The sequence below is a fragment of the Eretmochelys imbricata genome, chromosome 6 (assembly GCF_965152235.1).
Source record: "Eretmochelys imbricata isolate rEreImb1 chromosome 6, rEreImb1.hap1, whole genome shotgun sequence".
Classification (NCBI taxonomy): Eukaryota; Metazoa; Chordata; order Testudines; family Cheloniidae; genus Eretmochelys; species Eretmochelys imbricata.
The window spans coordinates 52,134,237-52,158,968 of record NC_135577.1 but is presented as its reverse complement, the minus strand read 5'-3'; the positions used below and the strand labels follow the sequence as shown (position 1 = coordinate 52,158,968).

Sequence of the window (24,732 nt, the reverse complement as noted above, 5' to 3'; positions counted from 1 at the left end):
GAATATCCCAAAGCAAACTCATAGATTAAGGCTAGATTGAGCCTTTATGGAAGCCTCAGATATACCTCTCCAGGCGGGTGCTCCTTACTATATTAGAGCAGGTCAGTGAAATTGAAACGTTGCACAAAAATTCCCATTGGTATCAAAACAAAAAAGTTGGTATAATTTTTTGAAAGTTTTTATTTTCCTTTTTGTGGGAAAAATTCCACTTTTTCTCACTTTTTAATTTTTTCTTCCTTTTTCTAACTCATAAAAGGGAAACATGGTTTTTCCCCCACCACCAAAACAAATTTTATTATCAAATAAACACTTGAATAGGAATTTAGTGAGGAAATTGATCCTACTGCCTCTACTCTCGTGCAAAGTGCTATGGTGGGTCTTTGCTGACCATAAGTAGTTTTGTCTCAGTTTCAAGTCTCATCAAAAATATCAGTATAGTAGCCAGTACCACCATGCTGGGGCATTCATTCTGTTCTGTACTAGGAAGAGGGCCAGCCACTACCTCCCCTTCCTGCACTAACTTGTTGTCTTTCAGGGGATGGTATGCCAGAATTGTCTGTTTGAGAGAAGCTATTAGAAAGAAGGTGTGCCAGTGTTTGCAAATTTCAGATACTCATGCACATCACCAGCTTTTAGCTAGAGAGGGGCTTGAACCAAAACTCCAAGTGCAAACACCCTGAGAAAATTCTGACTCAAATTTTACAATTAGGGTTCATCTCTGGTTTCCACTCCACCTCCAAATGGAATGTGTCACTCACTTTAGACCAAATATCTACCCCACACCCAGTGTTCTCTCACCCTATATTCCTGTGAAACCTTGAAGATAAATTGACAGGAAACTTTAGGCAAAATCAAAAAGAAAAGATCCCCCACATTATTGCAAACACCTCAGAGGAGTTCTCAGTAACTAGCAGGATCAAGTCCCACTTTGGTGTCCTGTGCTTCACTTGAGGCCTTTGCAATGCATTCAGAAGACAAGCTTTACATATTTTATGTCTTAGGGTGAAAAGTGTGATGGCAGCATGCATTGACTCTGGAAATTCTAACCAATAAGTCTTGTATAAGGCAGAATAATCATTGTTGCTAAAATTTGTAAGGTGTAAATATCTGTTAAAAGCCGTGGTGCTATATGACAATCGGCATGTAATAAAATAGGCCACAAAGGATAATGATCTAAGCATTTGAATTTTTAACATTGCTGTTAGACGTGAGATTTTTATCCACACGTCAGACAGAGAAAATATTGCCCCAGTGTTTTCAGTGTGCTGCATATAGTATATGACATCTCGGAACAAAACATAGATTGTGTAGCACATGATAAAATCACGACCCAAGTGCAGTGTTCAACTTTTGTTATCTTTCTGTGGTTACTTGAGAACCAAACATCTGTTCTCTCTATGAATCATAGCATTTGCATTGACATGGACTGATGACTGACTGACTGACTGACTGAGTTATTTGTTTATATAATTTTTGGGACACCATTTCTACCTTGTAAATGATATTTGGTCTTCCAGAGTGACCTGGGACTTAATGCCTATACAAATTCTGCTCTCACACTAATGTATGGAACTTCTATGGAAATCAATGGAAGATGCACACATCTAACTGAGGGCAGAATGTGACCCATTATGGACCCCGATAATCTGCCCTCCTTATATTGAGTAGGAGTACCTATACTGCATGAGTAGGCCTATTGAGTTCAATGGGCCTCTCAGCGTGTAAGGTACCATGCAATGTGAGCGGGGTGGCAGAATGAGGGCCATAATGCACAAACAATTGACTTTTTAAAACTTTGGATAAATAAAAGGCATTTCCCAGTTCTTTCCCGTGCCTGAGCTGTGCCCAGCACAGAAGAGTTGGGGGCCCGAGGGAGCCAGTTGCAGCTCTCTGATTTGGCGCCACCTGACCTGGCATTAGTTAGAGTGGTGGAAGGGACTTTACACCAGTGAAGCATATGTATGGCAGTGCTCTGCTCCACCATGATCCCCCACTTTGGCATTCCACCTGCCTCCCTGACGCCTTTCCTGTGCTGGCTGTGCTAACTTTACACCAGTGGGGAAATCGAACTCTACCATGGAAAGTCTTCACAAGGAACCAAGCACTTAGCATCACGCGGGCAGTGCAAAATGGCTGGAGCAGAAAGGGGAATTTGTCTTACTGTCAGTAGCTCCGGCACTGCACCAGCTTTTGCATACGGTGTAAGCATATTCTGTCTACTCTATATAGACCTAGCTTTTAATCTGAATATTTTTAGGGACACATTCTGTCTTGTCCTACGTGGATGCTCTCTAGCATAGCCATTCAGAACCTGGGCAGACTGTTGCTACTCATTCTCTGAGCACAGACGCAGCAGAGCTAGTGTGCAACTTCCTCCCAGGCAGTTATACAGGGCCCCACATCCTCCAAGAGAGAGCACGGGCTGCAGCTCTCTGCCGCCAGTGTGGGGGTCACTGCTCAACATGCTTCTCTTTGTGGTCTTTCACCTGGATCCACCCAACACACTGAGAGCCCTGCTGCTTGGGCACTGCACATCACAAGGCACCATCGACAGAGCTTAGGCCTCTTTTCCCCTGCCCCCTCCCCCTTCCCCACTGAGAATGCCGTAGTACTTTAGCTGTTGTGCATTTGGCCATGTTTGTATGGAACTTCCTTGACAATACCAGACTACCACCTCAGCTGACCTGTTTGTGCCTTTTGGGACTCAAACCCTACAAAGATATGGGACGTTCCAAATCTTGCTATCAGAATCAGAGTTGCCAGACACATGTGACAGTGGTACATTTAAAGTTCAACTGTTTTCTCCCACTTCTGGCACCTGGTACTATAGCTGCTTACCTGGTATTCATTTTTCTTCTAGTGCCAACAATATGCCTAAGCAGGTAGAAGTGCGGATGCATGAAAGCCAACTGAGCCCTGTGGAGCCAAGGCCCAAGAATGTATGCCTGCGGTTCTGCCAATCACTCAGAAAAAACCTGCTCTTGTCTCTTACTGTATTTGGTAAGATATACTCTGCTTGTATGCATCCTATGGTTCTTTGTGTACAGACTGTACTTGTGTTCAGCAATGCCTACAAGTTTGCCAATCTCAGCTGGGCAGCCAAGGAATGAATGGGCAACGGAGACTGAATTTACCCTTTCCCCCAGTAAGCATGGTTCTGTTAGTTCAGGGAAAAGGCACATGGATGGAGTAGCATGGAGGAATCCTGAAGAGCTAATGTCCATGCTGCATGTGTTTTGTGGCTGTAATAGGACTTAAGTGATGTCTTTCACCATCACTAAAAAGAGAAAATCTCTATTTTCTTTTCAATCTCTTTGAAAATATAAAAACAAACCCTTTACCTGATCTTTTACACTTTCCTCCACTCAGCCTGGCTGAGACTCAAGCTTTATCTCCTATGTGTCTCTTGCCACAGACATTGGGTTCAGTGACCTAGTTTGAAATAGTGCTTTCTGGTTTTAGAACCCTCCAAATATGGATCAGTTTGACATCTTTTTGTGGGTTATTGGGCCCATGTCCACTACTTTTTTTCAAATGCAGTGAATTCATGGACCCAGTCCATTTTGCTTGAATGACCAACTGCAGCTTTAGTTCAAAAGTAGTGCAACTTTCAACCTTCCCATAGCTGAAATTGTATAGACAAGAAGTTTGGGCTTGGACCAGTACCTCCAAGATGCCTGATTCACTCTCCAAGAGGATCACAATGATAAAATAAGTTTATTTCTCATTGAACCAACCTGATATCACCATAGAACCATAAGTTATTCCAACAATAGTTTCAAAGCACAATTCAGATTGTCTTGTGGTGTCTTATTACAATAGAGATTGTACACAGGGCCTGAGATCAGAAAGACAGAGACAGCTGAGATAAAAACATGCAGTAACAGTGCAAAGGGAAATTCAAGTATTTTAAAGACGTAAACACTGTATTTAAATTGTAAGCTATTTGGGGCAGGGACTGTTTTGTTCTGTTTACATAGCACCTAGAACAATGAGGTGCTGGTCCCTGACTAGGGCTCCAAGATAGTATTGCAATACAAATAAATAATAGTAATAACTAATCAAAGGAATTGTTTAGGACGATCTAAGATAGTGAGACTAAGAACAATGGGATGAAATTCAGCAATCAAAGGTTTAGGCTGTATATTGAAAAAAGTTATCTAACAGTGACATGTGCAGGATTACGGAATAGTTTCTGATGGGGAATAGTGGCAGCCCCATTGCCTTAGTAATTTCAGATTGGAATAGATGCACTGTGTGTATTGCAATCCTGATAGGGGGTAATCTGTTAGGTCTTTTCTGCTCTGTTGTATGTCTGTGAACTGGATACTAATAGCAATCCATTCAGAGAACTCAACGTTAATATTAAATATATTGGTAACAAAATGTAGAATGTATATTCATCACAAAGTCTTGCTAGTTTTCCCATCAGATCTCTCGCTGAGCTGTGATATTGTTTGCCAATTCTTCTGTAGGAAGAGAGCTCAAAGCAAAATGTATGCTTGGTAAGACAAAGTAATACCACTGGAGTTTTGAAATGGCGCTGTTCTAGTGGTGAAAGCAGAGGAGTGGTATTCAGGACTGATGGGTTCTATTTCTGGCTCTTCTACTGACTGTATTTTGCTTTGACTGCTGGTATAGTCTTGAATAATTCACTTCACCTCTCTGTGCCTCAGTTCAGCCACCTGTGCAGTGATTATACTAACTAGACTTACCTTCCTCTCAGGGCACTGTGGCTTAATTAATATTTGCAAATTACTGTGGGATTGTCAGATGAAAGATAACACTGGACAGAATGTAGTAGGATCATTCTGAAACCATTTTTCTTCAAGATTGTTCTTCTGTATGTTGAATAAAGATTCAAGTTTCCACTGTACTCCATGCTGATAAGGCCTCAACTGGAGTACTGTGTCCAGTTCTGGGCACTGTGTTTCAGGAAAGATGTGGACAAATTGGAGAAAGTCCAGAGGAGAGCAACAAAAATGATAAAGTCTAGAAAACCTGACCTATGAGGAAAGATTGAAAAAAAAAAAAGGATTTGTTTAGTCTGGAAAAGAGAAGACTGAGGGGCAACATAGTAACAATTTTCAAGTACATAAAAGATTGTTACAAGGAGGAGGGTGAAAAATTGTTCTAGTTAAACTCTGAGAATAAGACAAGAAGCAATGGGCTTAAATTTCATCAAGGGAGGTTTAGGTTGGACATTAGGAAAAACTTCCTGTCAGGTTAGGTAAGCACTGGAAGAAATTGTCTCAGGAGATTCTGGAATCTGTGTCACTGGAGGTTTTTAAGAACAGTTAGATGTACACCTGTCACGAATGGCCTCCTTATTACGTAGTCCTTCCTTGAGTGCAGGGGACTGGACTAGACCTCCTGAGGTCCCTTCCAGTGCTCCACTTCTATGACTCTGGTTCCTTTCTCCACCCTTCCTTTTTAATTCTCCTTTCAGGTGTCATCATGGGTGCATTGTGTGGGGGTCTTCTTCGTCTGGCAACTCCTATTGATCCTGACATCATCATGTTAATAGCCTTTCCAGGTGATATCCTTATGAGGATGTTAAAAATGTTGATCCTACCTTTAATTATATCCAGTTTAATCACAGGTGAGATCTATTAGCAATAAATACTTTAAAATGCTAGCTAAAGACATTACATAGTTCATCTTTAGTGAGAAGGGAAGAATAATTATGTGATGCAGTGAGTCTTTTGCAATTAATAATAGCTGATTCATATTTCATGGGTGAAGTCAGTTTCTGGTGTAACTTCATTGATTTCAGTAGTTGATGCTGCTAACCAATTTGTATCCAAATAAGCATGTGCTACTCTCTTGAATGTCACCATTTCCCTAATATACTGTCTTACAAATCCCACTTAAGGATGTGGGTATGAATGGTAGCACAGGTTTGGACAGCATGGATTGCTCAAAGCTGTGTCTCATCCTTGAAATGGCCAGCTTCCAGGAAATAAATGGCAAAAGGATATCACTACAAGGTTTGCTTTGCCCTAATGAACATGATTAGTGTTTCTCAATAACACCCCTCAATTAAGGATTCAGTTGAATTCAGTCTTAGCCATTTCTCCACAGGTAGCAGGAGCTTTAAACACGTGTTGTTCAGATGGGAGAAAAATTGGAAGTTCTTCATGGCACCATCTACATTGTGAAGAATTCCTAAGGGAGAAAAAACATCTCAAGATAGTTACTAAAATGGAAATAACTATAGGCAGAGTCTCCAGATGGTTTGTGATAATTTGATGAATTGTATAATAACTAGTCCCACTGCATATTTCTTTAAACACAGGACTGTCAGGTTTGGATGCTAAAGCTAGTGGCCGACTGGGCACAAGAGCCATGGTCTACTACATGTCTACTACTATCATTGCTGCTGTGCTAGGGGTGATTCTGGTTTTAGCCATTCACCCAGGAAATCCAAAACTCAAGAAGCAGCTGGGAGAAGGAAAGAAAAATGATGAAGTATCCAGTTTGGATGCTTTCTTGGATCTCATCCGGAACCTGTTCCCTGAAAATCTAGTCCAAGCATGCTTCCAGCAGGTAAATATTCCTATTCCTCACAACATTCTTTTTAAATGCGAAGACCTTTTTACATTCCAAGATATGTGTTCAGAGTTCTGTCTTTCACCTCGTGAAAGGCATTAAATTACTGATGGGGAGAATACAGGACTATAGTTTTGGGCAGGTAAATTAGGAAGGGAAATAGTTTATAACTATTTTCTTTTACTATGTCGTAATTTTGTTCCTGATTTCAGTTCTTGAGCACTTTTATTTGAATCAATTCTTTGAAAAAGGTCTTTTCAGTTCACTAGTAAGTAATCTTTTAAAATCACCTCATTCTTCATGTACAACATTTAATGCTCTAGAACAGGGGTCAGCATCCTTTCAGAAGTGGTGTGCCGAGTCTTCATTTATTCACTCTAATTTAAGGTTTCGCGTGCCAGTAATGCATTTTAATGTTTTTAGAAGGTCTCTTTGTATAAGTCCATAATATATAACTAAACTATTGTTGTATGTAAAGTAAATAAGGTTTTTAAAATGTTTAAGACGCTTCATATAAAATTAAATTAAAATGCAGAGCCCCCCAGTCTGGTGGCCAGGACCTGGGCAGTGTGAGTGCCACTGAAAATCAGCTGGTGGAGGCATGCCATAGGTGGCCTACCCCTGCTCTAGAAAGATGCTGGGTTCTGGATGGTTGAGTCATGGAACATTTCACCTCTCAGCTGCTAGTTGAATTTGAATTCAGTCCGGGTGCTAAGTGTTGTCCAATGCCCTCTGTGAAATGTATTGGTGGTTTCAGGCCAGTTCCCAGTGATCAGGTGTCCACATCACAAAACCCACTGTCCCATACCACAAGTTCGTTGTCTGTCTGGAGACCAAGATCTATATGGATAATGGAGACAAATGGCTGAACTGCCTATAGAGGGCTCCACAATGTCAGCTGTAAGGCATCTTGTGGGGGCAGTGGCTGGGAAGGGAGGAGATTTATACTGCTGTTGCCTATTCTGGAGTTAAATACTTCAGTCTCTAATCACTTTTCACCAGCATTAAATTAACACAGTGTTGGTAAGAGATAAAAGAAATGCTTACAAAGAACATATGCTTCCCAGTTCCTCTGTCAGCAGCTTTCTTGTGTGTGAGATGCTTTTTCCTAAAGTTAAATTGTTTGGCAATCATGCAGTCTATTTTTGTTGAACCAAACAAGATTTGTTGCCAAACCCATTATTAGAAGTTCCTAAATGGTACTACTTGAAATAGAATGTTAACTGGAGCTGTGGCTACAGGTGGGAGGATTGGGCGAGGAGTAAAGTGAGAACACAGAGGGGGCAGACTTAAGCTGCCAAAAGGACCCAGAGAGCTTTATTTCTTCCCCATACTCTCAAATAAAAACACAGAGTCCTTGGCGTTTAAAAAGAGCATGTTCAGAATATTCCCAAATCATCATGGAGATAGAGGTCATGTGGCCAAATCGTGGCTGGCTAAAAACCACAATGTTTTGTTTGAAAATTGAGAAGTGTCCTCATAAAATAAGTGGGGTTCTGTTTTTCCCTCTTTGCTCCTACTTGTATCATAGAGAGGAAGAGAATTCAGCCCTTGATCTATAGGAAATGGATCAAATATCCATAGGTAGGAACAGGGAATGAGTTGGAAAGAGTGAGGGTGAATTAAGCTGCTAATATCCAACACTTTTTTTTCTTGGACTTGTTCAGTCGGCATAGTGTTAATGGCTAGTGTGCACAGTTCATCTTGCCACCTATGACTCAGCTATCACTCTGACCCTTTTTTAACATTGCCCCATATGGGCCCAGTCCAAAGCCTACCAAAGTCAATGGACAGACTCCCAGTGACTTCAATGGGCTTTGGATGGGGGCCTAAATGAGCTTTTTAGTGTTCCCGTATTTTATCTGAACAAATTCCAAACTAGCCTCCACCAAAGCTTCTGCCATAAAGCCACACCTCTTTTACTATTCAGCTGTAGCCCCTCACATACCAGCTTTTGGAGTTGGCCTCTACCTGTTTTCTCTCTTGGTTACCGGGGAGGTTGGGGTCCTTTCCCCTCCACACCTAGTTTGGGTGGTGTCAAAAGCTGCTTTCCCTTCCTATGGTTATTGGGAATAGCTTAGTGGCCATTCAACATGTCCTGGTGGCCTTGGATGCAAGAAGTCTTTTTGCAGAGCTCCAGCCAGGTATTTTAGAATGATTTTGTAATGTTAATGGCAGTAGCACTGAATTGTAATGATCCACCAGGAAGAGAGACAGTTTCCCTTGCTGCCAGGTAGATGACAGTAAAGGCTCTCAGGTTGCATGGAAAGTACAGCTTGGTTGGAGAGTTGAATCTGATTGAGTTTGGGACTTTTGTGAACTTCTTGAATTATTATTTTTTGGGTTTAAAAACAGTTCAATTTGTGAACCTCATTTTCCTGTAATGAAACCCATTATTTCCCTACCCACCCATGCTTAGTTTGTGAGTTTATGTACCTCTAAAAAGCGTTACAACATCTCACTTAAATGTGTGCTCTAGAATGATGACTAACGTCCAGATAAGCATTTTTTACTTTCAAGATGCTTATCTGAACCTGCACTAGTAATTATGGGTCTGATCCTGGGAAGTGCTGGGGACCTTCAGCTTTCATTGACTCCAGTGGGAGTTGTGAGTGCTCAGAATCCCCCTATTTATTTCTGTAGCTCTACACAGATTTGACATTACATCTATCTCACATAAAAGTCACAGGACAATAAAATTACCAAGATAAAAATGAAATCAGATAAAAAATGTCCACTGGCTTCAGGGTTGCTGAAGAGTGTCTCACACATTGTCAGTGTACTTTTCTAGCTGAATATTTTTATTTTCTATATTTAGAGGAGGCACATTTTTAAACAGGGGTAAAATAAGATGTTAAGGCTTTGAATCTGGGCATCTATATCCCTAATAATTTAATTTCACCGTAACTTATCCAGCTGTTATGTAGCAATGTTTTTTCTGAGTGCTATCATTAATGAGATCCTACTATCTCTACATATAGAAATAGCAGATGCTTTTCCAGGTTGCCGTGGTAAGATGTTTTGGATTATCCACTGTGGTGCTAGCAACAGGTGTGTGGCAGGTTAGATATTTCTTCTGCAGTCCAGCTCTCAGATTCATTAATTACCATGCCAGGAGGGTCTCTATGTATACTAGTTTTATTTGAACTCTCCTAGATAGGAACTTTGAACCAATCTAGAAAGGAACCAGCCACATGATGGGTGGAGATGTGTTAGAAATATCAGAACATGTTTTTAAACCAAACTACCATGGTACCTTAGATCGGAGGTGCCCCTCTGGGTAAAAGTCTTTGTTGTATAGCATTGTTGAGGCAGAATTGCTGCTATCACCTGTTCCAAACGTCTGTACGGAATACAGTGCCTGAAGCACTTTTTGATCCTTCTGGATGAAAGGGCCTATATGTAAGATGTTATGTATTGTGACAAAGCTCTGTCCTTGCCTTCATGGGTCCCACATTTCCTGGCGGATTTCGCTAGCCTCAGAGGCTCACTGTGACCCTCCACGTAACCCTTCTTTCTCTAGAGACAAGGGTCACAGTCTACTGAGCCATTTTCATCATAAGCCAGCGAGGGAGGTGAGGAGAAGTTATCCTTCCTTGCACAGTCTCTGTTGTCTCCCAGTCTCAGTGATTAATCAGGGGGCAAAGGTGGGGGAGGGAGACCGGGCCCACCCTCTACTCCGGGCTCCAGCCCAGGGACCCTAATAGTATCAGCTATGGTAGCTGACCTTTTAGAAACATGACATGTACAATTCCCTGGGCTACTTCCCTCACAGCAGCCCTCACTTCCTCATTCTCCACTTCACCCTTACCTCAGGGCCTCCTTCCTTGTGCCTGATATGGTGTGTATTACTCAGCCTCTCCAACAGCACAACTTCCTCCCACAGCTCCTGACATGCACACCTACCTGACTGACTGGGAGGCTTTGAACTAGTTTCAGCCAGCCCCTGATTGGCTTCAGGTGTCCCAATCAACCTAGCATTCTCCCTGCCTTCTGGAAAGTTCTTAATTGGCCCCAGGTGTCTTAATTGACCTGGAGCAGCTTCCATTTCACTTATCCTCGTACCAGGGATTTGTTTAGCTTGGAGCTAATAGATCTATCTCCCACTACTTTTCTATAGCCATCTGGCCTTGCCCCGTCACAGTATTAACAATTAAGACGAAGGTGTTTGCCATCCTCATTATGCTGCTGTTTTGGAATAGGATTCCAGGACTTAATTAAACTTGGAAGTATTATAAACTAACTTATTTTTGGAAGAGGGGTTAGAGGTGGTGGGTTGCATAGTCTGATCCTCTAAAAACAGCACTGCCTGGGGTTATTTGGAAAGGGGAGTATTATTTTATTCTCTAATCCCCCATATGTATTAAATCCAGTTGTGATTCCATTCTCATCCCATTTTGTAACTTCTTCAGATCCAAACTGTCACTAAGAAAGTGTTGGTGCCTCCACAAACTGAAGAACCAGCTAACGTCACTGACTCTGTCTTTGCTCTGATGAACGAGACGATGACTGAAGCACCACCAGAAGCCCAGCTGGTCATTAAAAAGGGGCTTGAATTTAAAGATGGAATGAATGTCTTAGGTAAAGAAACTTGTTTCCTATTTGTTTGACTGTATTTTCCACTGAATGCATCCGATTAAGTGATCTGTAGGTCACGAAAGCTTATGCTCAAATAAATTGGTTAGTCTCTAAGGTGCCACTAGTACTCCTTTTCTTTTTGTTTCCTATTGAAACTTCTATTGATAACATACCAGCTCTTGCTTTTCAGTGACACTCAGTGAGTAGCCGGGTTGGTCTGATCCATTCTGGAGCCCAGATTTGGCCTACGCAGTGCATCACCAAAAGTGGCTACCACTTGCTGACTGTTTGTTGGCCTAAGTGATACAAATCTGATGGTCTCAGTCCTGTTCCTAGTGCCCATGTGCCCACATCACAGATTCAACCACCACAAGTATCACTAATTCTCAACCATATAGAAAGGCTGAGAAATGATCAAGACATTGTTACTATTAATGTGTTAGGCTCTGTGAATACCCAAAATATCCTATGCACGGGGAAAGCTTGAACAGCTGGTCCCCCGGCTTTAACTGTTTCATGGAGACAAAGAATTTCAGTCTGCTGGGCACCCTTTCTTGGGCACTTTGTTCTAAGTTGTAACTTTAGGGACAGCCCTAAACAAGGAGTCTGGGGCGTTGTAAACTGCACCAGTTGAGGAGAATCCCTTGGACATTGACATGCATCTGAGTCATAATTTCCTCCCGGAGTCACAATTCCCTCCCTGCTTCCTCTTTGTTCACGGGAGAGTAACCTTTAAAAGCACTAAATTACAAACCTCCCCCAGCATGCCATCTCAGCTGTACTGGCCAGCAAATAGAGATGGAGTTAAGTTTCTGCTCATTCCCCACCCATCTCTGCCCGCTTACCTCATCTGTGGGAGAGAAAGAGGGGGCAGACATCCTGCACCTACGTACTCCTATGCACCGAGACACGTGGTCCTATTAGCCACGCCAGGGCTTAAGGAAGGTTCCTGCTCCTGCTTATTCCCCTGTGTATAGTCCAGATAACAACCCAGCCATAAATGTGTGCTGTTTGAACACATATCCACACTTACTATATATGTGTACATATAATTCCAAGCCAGAATGCTACCGGGGTCACTAGACAATAGGGATAATATGAGAGATACATTAGATTTGGTACTAGGTTTTGGAGGAAATTGTATCCTACTGACAATGCATCCTATGAAGTGAGGTGTAGCTCACGAAAGCTTATGCTCTAATAAATTTGTTAGTCTCTAAGGTGCCACAAGTCCTCCTGTTCTTTTTATTAACAACAAGAGGGACCGAAAGGCCAATACATTGCTGAAGCAGAAGAAAATAAATCTACTACTGTTTTATATAGTAATGGTCCAATAACACTAGCTTACATGATACCATTACTACAGTAGTTTGGCCCATGATGACATAATATGTCGGGGGGGTTATAAGAAAATGAAAATGTAGGGGGATTGGCCTCATAGTTGCATGAGTTAAAGTTGCTGGGCAAATTCGAGCAAACACAAACAAATTTGAGTGCTATGAGTAATGTGACTGCCAGTTTGGCATTAAGTGGACCAAAAAAACCCTACTAACATTTTCTGACCACAGTTGGGATTCCAGGAAATTACTTGGTCAGTGACTATTTAAGAGTTTATCAGCAACACATCCCTCCATGCTCTACAGCACACACAGACATGCATCCTTTATTTCTACTCGTGATACTCAAGTACAACACCCGCATAGTAATGAGTAAGTTTTTTTAGATAGCCAAGTTGGTCATTTCTGACATCTGCAACCACTTTCTTCCTCTGTTTTTGTATCCTAATGGGACTTACTTAGCTTTTTGACAAGGGAAATTCCCAACTGAGCTCACACACTAGGTAAATGCTAAACTCTCATCATGTCTCACAGCTCAATCTCTTGAGGATTGCTGAGCTTCAGAACTTTTTCTTGATCCCTGCAAATTCCCAGGTAGCAAAGCCTTGCATCAGAGCACACTAATCCTAAACAGCATATATAGATCATCAAATAGTCCCTAGCATACTCATTCACTCAGTTGATTCTCTGTTTGGTTTTCTAATATCCAAGAGTTTCCTCCATTTTTTTAAAACAGTTACAATTTCCTTTGTTATATTACAATAGGGTCTGCTCCTGCTCCCACTGGATTTAAAGGGAAAACTCCCGATCATTTCATCTGGAGCAGCATTAGTCCCTTAATATGTATATCTATATTTTAAGACAGGGAAAGATAAAACCCCAATTTTTCCTTTTGATTGAACTAGTGACAAAAATTGTGTGTGTTGAGATATGGGGAAGGGATGCTCCCTTTGAACCTCACTGTATTCTGAGGTTGGCCCCTGTACAAGGTAGAACCGCATCAGGGCTGCTCTAAACTTAGGTAAAGCTGGACATGGCACCTAGAAGGTATTATGGCAGCCAGAGCTAATCGGAGTCTGGCCACACCCCTTTGCCAGGCCTGTGAGGCCTCTGCAGTCTGTATGGCATACTGAAGCGTATGTTATGAGTGTTCCTTTGGTGGACAGGTCAACCAAAGGAACAGACAAGAGCAGTGTAAAGGGGCCATGCAATGGAGACTCAGTACCCCTACTTTCAAACTGAATCAAATCAAATACTGTAAATTAATTAATTATTATTTTATTTGATTAATCTAGGTGCTATATTATGACATAAGAAAAAACAACCTCTATGCCCTGGAATGTATAGGCTAGTAGAAAATGAAGAATACTTCCTGGTTTTCATTGTGGAAGTTTAGCACAAGATCACATTAACAAGAGATAAAGCATTTCAGCTATGAAATACAGTGCAGTTGGTTGAAGGTTGAATTAACATTGACTTTATTGACTTTATTCTGACATAGCTGCAGAGACTCAGACCAAAAAACATACGTCCTAACTGGTGGTTCTCTGTGGTGTGATTCCTCTGACAGGCCTGATAGGGTTCTTCATTGCTTTTGGCGTTGCTATGGGGAAGATGGGAGAGCAGGCCAAAATGATGGTGGATTTCTTCAGCATCCTGAATGAGATTGTAATGAAACTAGTGACTATGATCATGTGGTAAGTCAATATCGTAACTTCTAAGATACAAAAAACACACAAGACAAATCCTGCCACAGACTGGACACATTATACTTTATTGGCAATCCGTACAACTAAAGATTTCGGCTCACTGGGTTGGCTCTTTAAACCATGACAAAGACGGCACCACTAGAATAACATTGTTTCCTTTTGGGTGTGGGGTGGGGTGATAATTAAGGTGCATTTTGAAACATTTCTGAAGATGACAGGCATGCTGTCATTTTCTGCATACAGGGCTCCAAGACATGCAGGCACCAGCTTAAGACCTTTAGCTCTAGTGTAAAAATATCACATTTATTCGAGTGGTTCACTACAGTAAAAAACAAACATCCCTTCAAAACATAACATTAAGCTTCTCCTGTGAGTCTAGCATAATAATAAACCGTAGGCTCAGAGGTATAATTACAGAGGAGCCAAGAGGCATGCTCTATTTCCAGTGTTCTACAGCAAAATTGGCTTGCCCAAAATATGCATTCCACCAAAATGAGATTCCAATGGTTTGCGTCAATATACGAAAGTCTCCTCCCATAGCCTCTGAGTCCACATGCAAAGTTTGCATTCTATAAAATCAGCAGAATAAGAGGCACTGAACTGAGTTGTCTCGCTAGGAAAGTGTGTGGCCTGCCCATTCAGAACAACTTCCCTTCCACATCCCAGCAACAGAGTGACTCCAGCCAGTTGGGATGGAGACCTTGTTTACATTTCTTGAGCAGGATTTTTTTCCTTTTGTATCACTTATTTGAGAATTGCCCCAGAGCTATTTACTGTTTATATACAGGTGCCAGGCATGCCTGTGTCATCTACAGATAGCCTTTCAGATCAGAACATGCTCCACAGCATTTGGCATAAAACCTATTGCTTTTGGTACATTGTGGGTCCTGCACTAATGAACCAGAGGGAGAGAGGAAGCAAAAAGCCCCTTCACTCACCCACTCAGCACAGGACAATGTCATACCTTGGCTAGCAGTGGTGGGGAATGCCAGGAGCGAACACTCTAGGGTTTCTGGCAGCTTTAATTCACATACCACTTTGGGTTAGCATTTGTTTGTGTCAGGATTAGTCCCATGTCCCTTATGTACTGACTGCCAGCCGCTGTGAAGTGCAAGAATAGAACTGGCCACACCATTGCAACATATGCAACAAGACTCCCTGCTCCCCATGACCCCCTGGTGCCCCTGGAAGTTTGACTTCCTTTTAGTCACAGCACTAAAATATGCCTCCCTATGTGGTTTAAATGAATTAAGCTCATTGGGGTGCTATTCATTAGGGCCTGGAATGTAACTGATTTGAGGTTTCAGGTGGAAGGCACTATATAAGAATGATGCTTATCTATGTGAGACGGTGGATAATGACAGGCTCATTTTCCTACAGTCTATCTATTTTTCAGTCTGGTCCCTCACCACAAATCGACAGTGTAGCTTTTGCGAGGAAAGACATTTTGATTGCAGCATTTATTATAATCTGGTGCTCTCTAATGTATAGACCAGCAATGAATATAATTCTTCAAATTCTCCAAGAAACCGGGTTTACCAATATTCCATTTAAGCAGTACTGGCCAGCACACCCAGGGCAAAACTTATGTTGGTCTAATCAGTAATGTAAAGCTTCTGTTGGTTTCAGGGTTGTAATAACTAGAGCCTTACCAGGAGAACAACATTAGTTTTTCATTGATGAAATGCACGTTCCTCTGTCCTAGAGGAGGGAGACTGAGCGATACCAGCAGTACCTCTTATTCATCTTGGCCCAGAATTTTTAAAGTTATTGTTGCAGGAGACGAGAATCAGCTTTTTGTGTTCATAAAGATAAAAACTTTCCTCCTTTATACAGAGGTGCCGTCATGCCAGCTATTTAAAATTTCTTTGTGAAGAAAGCTCCAGGCCCTCGAGCAATTCCAGTGATTTGAGACTCTTATGAGCCATAAGAACATAAAATAAAGTTGGGCATCTGGTTGTCTGGGTACCAATACTAAATCCTGACACAGCAATATTTGAGAAATTGGTTACTGTCCATTCAGTAGGCTTTCTGAAAAACAACATCCATAAAAACAACTGGATATACATCAACTACTGGTGTATCAAGGGGCAATGCAATCCATGGAACAGAGAAGCTAGCCATTCCTGTTTCCTGCCCAGCATAGCTTACCAGAGGGTGACAGCCAGCAGTAAGGGTAACCCATAACATGAATGCACAGTACTGGGTAGTAACTAATTACAAGACATTTATATATAAAGGCCTCATTTGTAGTGTCCCTACTCCAAATTTCTGTTTTTACTTCTCATATACATAATACTGTGGAACACACTATAACAATGCCTATCTCAGTTTTTCAAAACACTCAGCCTACTACTAATGATGATACTGGTGATAACTGCAATGCCGTAACAGGAGTGTGTTTCTATCTGTGTCACCAAAGTAAAAGGGCCAGAGTTCAATGCCAGACTGGAAAACACGGTTATGCTTGGCTATAAGGTGGTGTCATATGTACACATACATACTATACAAATATACACTACAAATATGTACGCCATATCCATATTATTCATATATATTAATTATTTGGGAGTGCCTCTAAGGCTCAATCATCATACTACATTCCTCAGTCATGGTCCCGGGCCTAACATTCCTAGGCCTACCATAAGGGACTAAAAATAATTGGATAATAAAATCTCTATATCAGTCGTACGAGGGAATGTGCAGACTAAAAAAGACAGGTGGGGCATGAGTGTATGGATGGTAAAATAAGGTAACCAGATAATAGCCCACTGGGTTATCTTTAGTCCATGCATTATGCTTTTCCAGGACAATAGGTAAACATCCTCTTCATAAAAAGAAAAAAAGTGGGAGAATGTAGTTAGAGGAGGCCCTGAAACATAAGTTGTGTATCAGAGACCCAGAATGAGGCCTGAGGCCCCAAACTAAAGTTATGGTCAAGACTTTGCTAACATAAAGGAAAGGTAAGCTCTGAGCCAGAGTCAGGCCCTGCTCACAGAAATTGGCAAGAAGGCAGCTGCTAATTGCACATATACACATATCTGGGGAAGCACACAGAGGGAACACACACATACAGCCAACTGTTATCAACATTGAACAGAGCAGAGCACCACACCGGTGACCTCTGACAATTGAACAAAATGTTTTTGAATAACATGTGCCTCAGTTAGGATGCAGTGTTTTTTGTGGCATGCTGTTTTAACCATTTAACAGCCATGGTTATAGTTTGCAATATTTTACATTTTAAGGCTACAGTCTCTGCCCTAGCCTTACAAATTATATTACATGTTTCTTCCCCATTATATTTTTGAAACTCTGTGGGGATTTGCAGGGAGAGGTTAAGGGGGTTCCCTAGCTCGCGGTTTTCTGTCATCTTAGATCACGAGTCCTATAGCGGACAGCTCGCTTACTCACCAGATCAGTGGTCGGAGTCACCAGTGTTGTCAGACATCACCATTGTGGTGCTCTGCTCTGTTCAATGTTGATAACAGTCGGCTGAATGCGTGTGTTCCCTCTGTGTGCTACCCTAGCAGATAGCTGACACAGCAGATCTCAAGAGAACCCCCAATGACCACAGACTCCAATAAGGTGCAAAGGCGCCCAGCCAGGTTTATTGCCAAACGAAACACAGTCTCTAACTCCCTCGATCAGATGTCTACGGTTCTGCTAGTACATATGTGCTTCCTGACAATGGACGCAGCTCAGTCAGTGGCAGGACACTCCAGACATCCACTCAGGGATGCATTCTTTTACACAGGTACAAACAAGTTATGCATCACTCCTGACGTATTGAGGTACAACCCCTCTATGTGTTAGGGTGCTGCCTCTCTCCTGGTACATGATGGTTCGAACAAACAACTCTATCCATTATATTATCCTTTTGACCCTGTCCTTAGGATGGCTCAGCCTGTTCCTCATGTTATCTCTGTGGAATGTGTTCGTACCAGAATGTTCTGGTGCCATCCTGGCACACGTTCATTCTTTTAGGACTTTATACCTTATAGATTTGTATATGTGCAATTAGCAGCCACCTTCTTGCCAACTTCTGTGAGCAGGGCCTGCCTCTGGCTCAGAGCTTAACTTTGCTTTATGTTAGCAAAGTCTTGACCATTACATTAGTTGGGGCGTCAGGCCTCATTCTGGGCCTCTGATACAAGGCTTATGTTTCAGGGCCACATCTTACTACAGTGGTGATGCTGTATATTCCTCTACAGGGATTATCCTTGGTGAATCTTATAGAAAAAACAGACTACACAGCAACTGGTGAAATGGTTTGAAATATTACACCTAAATTTTTAAGTGACTAGTAAAGTAGGGTGTCATTTTTTGGGTGCGACACCTGAGAAAACTGAAAGAGCATGATTTTCAGAAAGCCCTTTGCACCTGCCCTCTGAAACCTCAAATCCCTTCAAATCGTCTCAAGTTAGGCACCCATAATCACTAGCCACTTTTGAAAACTTAGACCCCTCCCTATTTTATTCAGGAGGGACATTTTATTGTTTGCTCTTCCTCTAGAAGTGCAGTTTCCTCACAGCAGGAATGTTATAAAAAGAAGCTGAGCAAGATGAATACCACAAACCAGCATTTGCAAACATTCTTTACAATGAAAAATGTCTCCTTGCTTCAAACATGATGAGGATTTTCTTAAATCCCCTTTATTGAATCTTCACAAACGGTGACTGTTTACATGAATGTTTTGGAAAGGCTTTTCAATGTGGACTAAATTCATCCCTGTGCAGTGGAGCCCAGCCGAAACCTATGCAACATTTATGTCCCACTTAAACCTTCCTAACAAGGGTAAAAATGTATGGAAGTGACTTATAAACTTTATACTGATCCCCCTGAGGTGGAGTAAATGTTACCTTGTCTGAACTCACATTCACATGACATGAAGGCATTCCTCATCCACATTATTTGTCATTTATTAGAAGTATAATAAATGAACAACACACTCAATGCACACTCAATCTGTGGAACCCTTTGCCAGAGGATGTTGTAAAGGCCCAAATTATAATAGGGTTAAATAAAGAACTAGATAAATTAATGGAAGATAAACCTATCTATGGCTATTAGCTAGGATGGGCAGGGATGGTGTTCTTGTCCATTTCCAGCTTCTGGCAAACAGAGGCTGGGAATGGATGACAGGGGATGGGATCACTTGGTGATTACCTGTTCTGTTCATTCCCTCTGAAGCACCTGGCATTGGCCACTGGCGGAAGACAGGATACTGGGCTAGATGGACCTTTGGTCTGACCCAGTATGGCCAGTCTTATGTTCTTATAAATTATGTAGTACCAAAATGTGTTATTCTCATTTAAAATCAAGGAACAGAAGAAATACCATGTAACTTAGGTGACCAATCACACACCACAGGTATAGAATCATAGAACATCAGGGTTGGAAGGGACCTCAGGAGGTCATCTAGTCCAACCCCCTGCTCAAAGCAGGACCAATCCCCAATTTTTGCCCCAGATCCCAAATGGCCCCCTTAAGGATTGAACTCACAACCCTGGGTTTAGCAGGCCAATGCTCAAACCACTGAGCTATCCCTCCCCCCATCAAAAGCATATAGTTAATGAACAATCCATAGATTGAAAACTGCTTGTCGAAACCATTCAATGAGCATAAAATAGATTGGCTCACAGCAAAAATGGCTAGATACGTCAGATCATTTATCTTCAACAAATATTTCAAACCTGAACTTGATGAAAAATGCTACATAATAGTTAAGTATTTTAACCAAAATACAGTATTCTTCAGTAAAGATCCAAAACACTTGCATGTATAGTACAGTTACTACCTGCTTATGGGATATTACTATAGGGCCAAAGCCTTACTCTGCAAACATACATTGAATTCAATGGTGGTGAGTAAAAAAAAATTGAGTAGAAATTGAGTAAAAACCTTAGGATTTGGCCCCTAAAGTATTGTAGTATGACAGGTTCCTCTGTATAGGCTTTACTCATACTATATTAAGAGAGGCATGAAGGACAGCCACTGAACCACCATCATTCAGTAGTTCTGTGTCCTCTTCACATCTCAAAGTGTTCAGTCTAGAAGCCTGGATCTCTCTCCATAGTCCCACGTGTTTTTGTGCACAGGTTTTATGGCTGCATGCTGCAAGGATCAGTTCCATCTGTTCTGTTTTTTTTTTCTAGGTACTCTCCTTTCGGCATTGCCTGCCTTATTTGCGGGAAAATCATTGCAATTAAGGACTTAGAAGTGGTTGCCAGGCAACTTGGAATGTACATGGTAACAGTGATCGTGGGCCTTCTCATCCACGGTGGGATCTTCTTGCCTTCACTGTACTTCGTGATAACAAGGAAAAGCCCCTTCACATTCCTTGCTGGCATTTTCCAGGCATGGATCACAGCTCTAGGCACAGCTTCCAGGTACTCCATGTGAACTGCCACCTTATTTATATTTTAGCAGCTCATTAGCTGCCATTTAGACATTATGCAGCTGCTGTTCTGACCTTTACCAGAAAGTTATTTTGTCATTAATACCAATCAGTAAACAGCTTTTGATCACCTTATTTCTATTTGAAAAAAAAATCTTTACCTCACATTCTCTAGACTTAAAGAGAGGCAGTATGGATAGTGGCATAGAGGCTGGATAGTGGCCCCAGGCTGAATGTCAGGGGACTGGACTTCTGTTCCCTGAGTAGCCCCTGACTCACTGTGCAAACAAGGTAACATCTGTGCTTTAGTTTCCTGCCCTGTAAAATAGGGATAATGTTACTTACCCACCTTGGTTAAGCACTTTAAGATCTGTGGATGAAATGCTATGAGTGTTATTAGTTATTAAATGGAAATGTACAGAGCCATAATTGTCACAGGGCTACATATTTGTCACAGTTCTGGGGTTAACTGCACTTCTGCCCTCCTTTGTGGTGTACGCCCCTTTACATTGCAGGCCTCCAGAAGCACCTGTCTGTGGGTGGATACCCACATCCCTCTCTCTCCAGACCAGGGATTTAGCCTTGCTGTTCCCCTGCAATTCACGTAGACTATCCCAACAGCTCTGATCTCAGTTTAGCACCTGCAGTTCCGCTGTCTCTCAGGGGCTATGACAGTGTTTACCAATCACTAGCCAGCTTTCACAAAGTAAAGTACATTTATTTTAGGGCAAAAGCATTAGAGAAATATATCCTGAAACAAACAATTTGCATGCAAGCTAAGCTTACTAGGTGTTACCCATCTTCCACACGAAGACCCTGGCAGGTTCCACTGCTTCCCACTCTTCCAGCAGGGCTTTTGCCTCTTGGTTACAGTTTCATGAAAGTTTGAGGATCAAAGTGAGGTTCCCCCAGCCAGTTCAGGCTGACCCTTTGTTCCAAAAGCCCTTACTTTGTCTGCCACACCTTTTGAACTGGGTCTGAACCAGTATGTGCAATTTGCCCCAGAGATGGTACTTCTCTGGAGCTGTTTATCTGTCCCAGGATCTGCAGTGGTTACCCCTGCTGATTTTAGTTCCCTGGGCTGGCACAGTAACCCTTCTCCTTGGAGCTAGCATACAATCCCCATCTCATGAAGGTAAATATAGACACACATTTATGAGTAATCCCTTTGCTCATAGCTTATGGCACATCTCAATATAGAAATATTTTGAATTTTCCACGTTTTCAAGGTCTCACATTTGTCACAATATTCACATTGCTGCTTCTAAATGAAGTTGCAATGCTAGGTTACAAGTAGGGAACACAAGAGGTAGATGAAGGTCCTGCACTCTCACCAGCAGTTCCACCCATGCCTGCTTCCTCCAGATTGGAATTTAGGAATACCCTGAGTGATGGTATTGAATAGCACAAGCCGTTTAATTAGTCTGAGACCTAGAGAACCAGAGTTTGTCTGTGCATTTTGACCTAAATAAAGTTCTATTTATATTTTTAAGAACTCAGCTCCCAGCTCTTCTCTACCAAAAAGGACACAACAGGTATCCCATGAGCTCTCTGCAAATTAGGACTGGGAACTAAATGTTGCCCAATCAGAAAGAAGGAGATACTCAAAATCTCATTGAAAATTCTATTTTTCTGTGTCTTTTGGCCATGTTTGGCAGGCTAAAGGGCTTTGGATAAGGATCTGAATTGTTTAGTCCTTCATCGAGCACAGATCTGTGAATCAGTAAACGGAAAGGGAGTAGGACACTGGATGACTCAGGAACCGGTAATAAGATATGGTGCTTTTTGCTAGGGATCATTGGTTTTCAATGGAAAATTGGGTTTGACTAAAATAAAGTCTTGTCCCTATTTCCCCAGAGCCAGACTGCATCTCCCATGATGCACCATAGCCGGTGACTTCTATGATGCACTGCAATGGCTCAACAAGACAGGAGATTGTGGTGGATCATGGGAGATATCTGGCCTGGGAGCCATGTGGCACTCAGGCAGCATTTCTGAATCAAAATGTTCAGTTTTCAACCAAAAGTTTTTGGCTGAAAATTGTTGTGTTATGTCCAAAATGTTTTGTTTTATCACCAAAACAATCACAATTTTCCACAGGAAAAATAATCTGTGTTACAGCCAGATCTCACCCATTGGTTCACATATAACCTGGGTCAGCAGTGATTGAAAGTCTTTAACATCTGACAGCTATTCAGAGCCTGTGTGAAATGATTCAGTAGTTCTCAGTCCAAATTCTTATAGACAAGTGTCCACATCACATCACAGTATTGCAGCTGGCACTCTTGTTTGAGGTCCCCACTGAGAAGCCAAAACTCTTGGACAATCAAACACTTCCTCATACCATGATTAAGATTGTTAGGACAAGATGGGGAATCCTGTACTGCTTCTACCTACCCTGCACTTTCTTCCAGAGATGATAAAAATCACTTCCAGCCCCGAGGCAGTCAATCTGGCACCATTCATGAGCACGGAATTCACCTATGCTAAAAAAGAGAGTAAAATTAAGGGGAAAAAGGCTTGCTTGTCCTCCAAATGACAAAGCAACACCTCAGTGTAAATGGCAAAACCAGGAGGAGTCAATTACAGCAGCCCTAGGTAGGCCACTACCATGTACACACTTCCATCTCTGCTCCAAGTTGTGAAAAGTGACTCATAGAGGAGAAAATGAAGCTTATTTAACTGAACTTCAATGGTGTGTCAGAGAACTGTTTTTCCCTTTCTAAGGAGTAAGATATGGAAATCCCTTTGTCATGGAAGCCAGCACAGCATAGCAGAGTGAAAAAACAGGGAGTACTCCTTTATACAGTCAGCCATCTCCATACATGCAAACAGTCTTATACATGGACTACTAAAGCAGCTCATGGGGGAACATGCCTTACATTTCCCATCTTGAAGTGAGATTATTCTGATTTTTTATATATACTCTAGTTGTGTCACATCACAGAATGAATATTTGATTGGCTGTGGTAAAAAACATTGCATGTTATAACTAAACCACATGGGTGCCGGAACAGAGTTGGCTGAACCTATTTACCAGGTTCATGGATCTCTTTTTAAAAAACCCTCAGCAAGTGAGAAGAGCAGAGTGGCATTATAAGCACAGGACCGTGAGCCAGGAATACAAGAACCAAATTGACCTCTGACTCTTACTCCATCTGTGATATTGAAGAAGTCACTTAATCTTTTGGTTTCTCATTTTATCCTTCTGTAAAATGGAGATATCTATATTTTTGTACTTCAGAGAGTCACTGTGGGGACTAAGTACTGAATGTTAAAAACTGAAGTTGCAAGGCAGTATATGCAATATGCAGTAAGGATTTATTGTAGTATATTTTAGTGAATTCAGCCCTTTGTTCTGCTCACTATAAGCAATAGTAAACATTCTTGTCAGACCAAAACTAGTATTGGTACAGTAGTCAGGATGACCTTTGAGAAATTTCCATTAGCTCATCTGGGGGTATGCAAATGAGTTGGTACAGACATGTTTCACCTATCTTTATATTGAGCAACTGCTCTACAGGAATTTCCCCAGAACAGTGTTCATTTTCAGAGTTGACTCTGGTCAGGATGTAACCAAGTTCATTTAGTGAAGGGTTGGACCAGAGTCAAACACTGAAAATGAAAATTACATCAATATATGTAATTGAATTGGATTCATTAATTTAGAGGCAGATCCTTCAGCTGAGCTAAGCACACTTAGGCAGCAGAGGAAGGAATCTCAACTCACTAGACAGAAAGAGTGGTTATGGAACTACTCTGCTGAGGATACTCAGGCCTAATGGGTGAAATAGCCTGCTCTGCCCCCTACAGAGGGGTGGCAGGGTAGATCCACACAAGCACCTGTTCCTCAATGCCAACCTTGCTGTCCCCCAAGCTCTGTGAACGAGGAGTACACAGGCCACTGGTTCCTCTGCAAAGAACACCTCCTCAACTGAAGAGATGCAGAATTTGACTCTTCAATATTGGTTTTAATTCCCATTGCAAAAAACCATTTGGCTCTGTGCTTTGAAAAAAAATCCAAGAAATAATTCATACATTGGGTAGAAAGTCCAGCTAGCCCCTGTGTGACCCAGAATCTGACCTCCAGTTAATACTGAAGTATGTCTTGATTGAAAAAAGGTTTATGGCCACAGGAGGATTGAAAAAACCAAAA

At 41.7% G+C, this 24,732-nt stretch overlaps 1 protein-coding gene across 1 annotated transcript in view; it reads left to right on the top strand.

The window, feature by feature from the left end:
- The first annotated feature begins 875 nt into the window (after positions 1 to 875).
- Positions 876 to 24,732, top strand: part of SLC1A2 (solute carrier family 1 member 2) — a 40,251-nt gene continuing 16,394 nt past the window's right edge. The window contains exons 1-7 of the mRNA XM_077820183.1: positions 876 to 891; positions 2,851 to 3,000; positions 5,450 to 5,602; positions 6,299 to 6,549; positions 10,965 to 11,133; positions 14,038 to 14,164; positions 20,335 to 20,568. Of these exons, the coding sequence (XP_077676309.1) occupies positions 2,871 to 3,000; positions 5,450 to 5,602; positions 6,299 to 6,549; positions 10,965 to 11,133; positions 14,038 to 14,164; positions 20,335 to 20,568 (1,064 nt within the window). The 5' untranslated portion in view covers positions 876 to 891; positions 2,851 to 2,870. The remainder of the gene's footprint in view (positions 892 to 2,850; positions 3,001 to 5,449; positions 5,603 to 6,298; positions 6,550 to 10,964; positions 11,134 to 14,037; positions 14,165 to 20,334; positions 20,569 to 24,732) is intronic.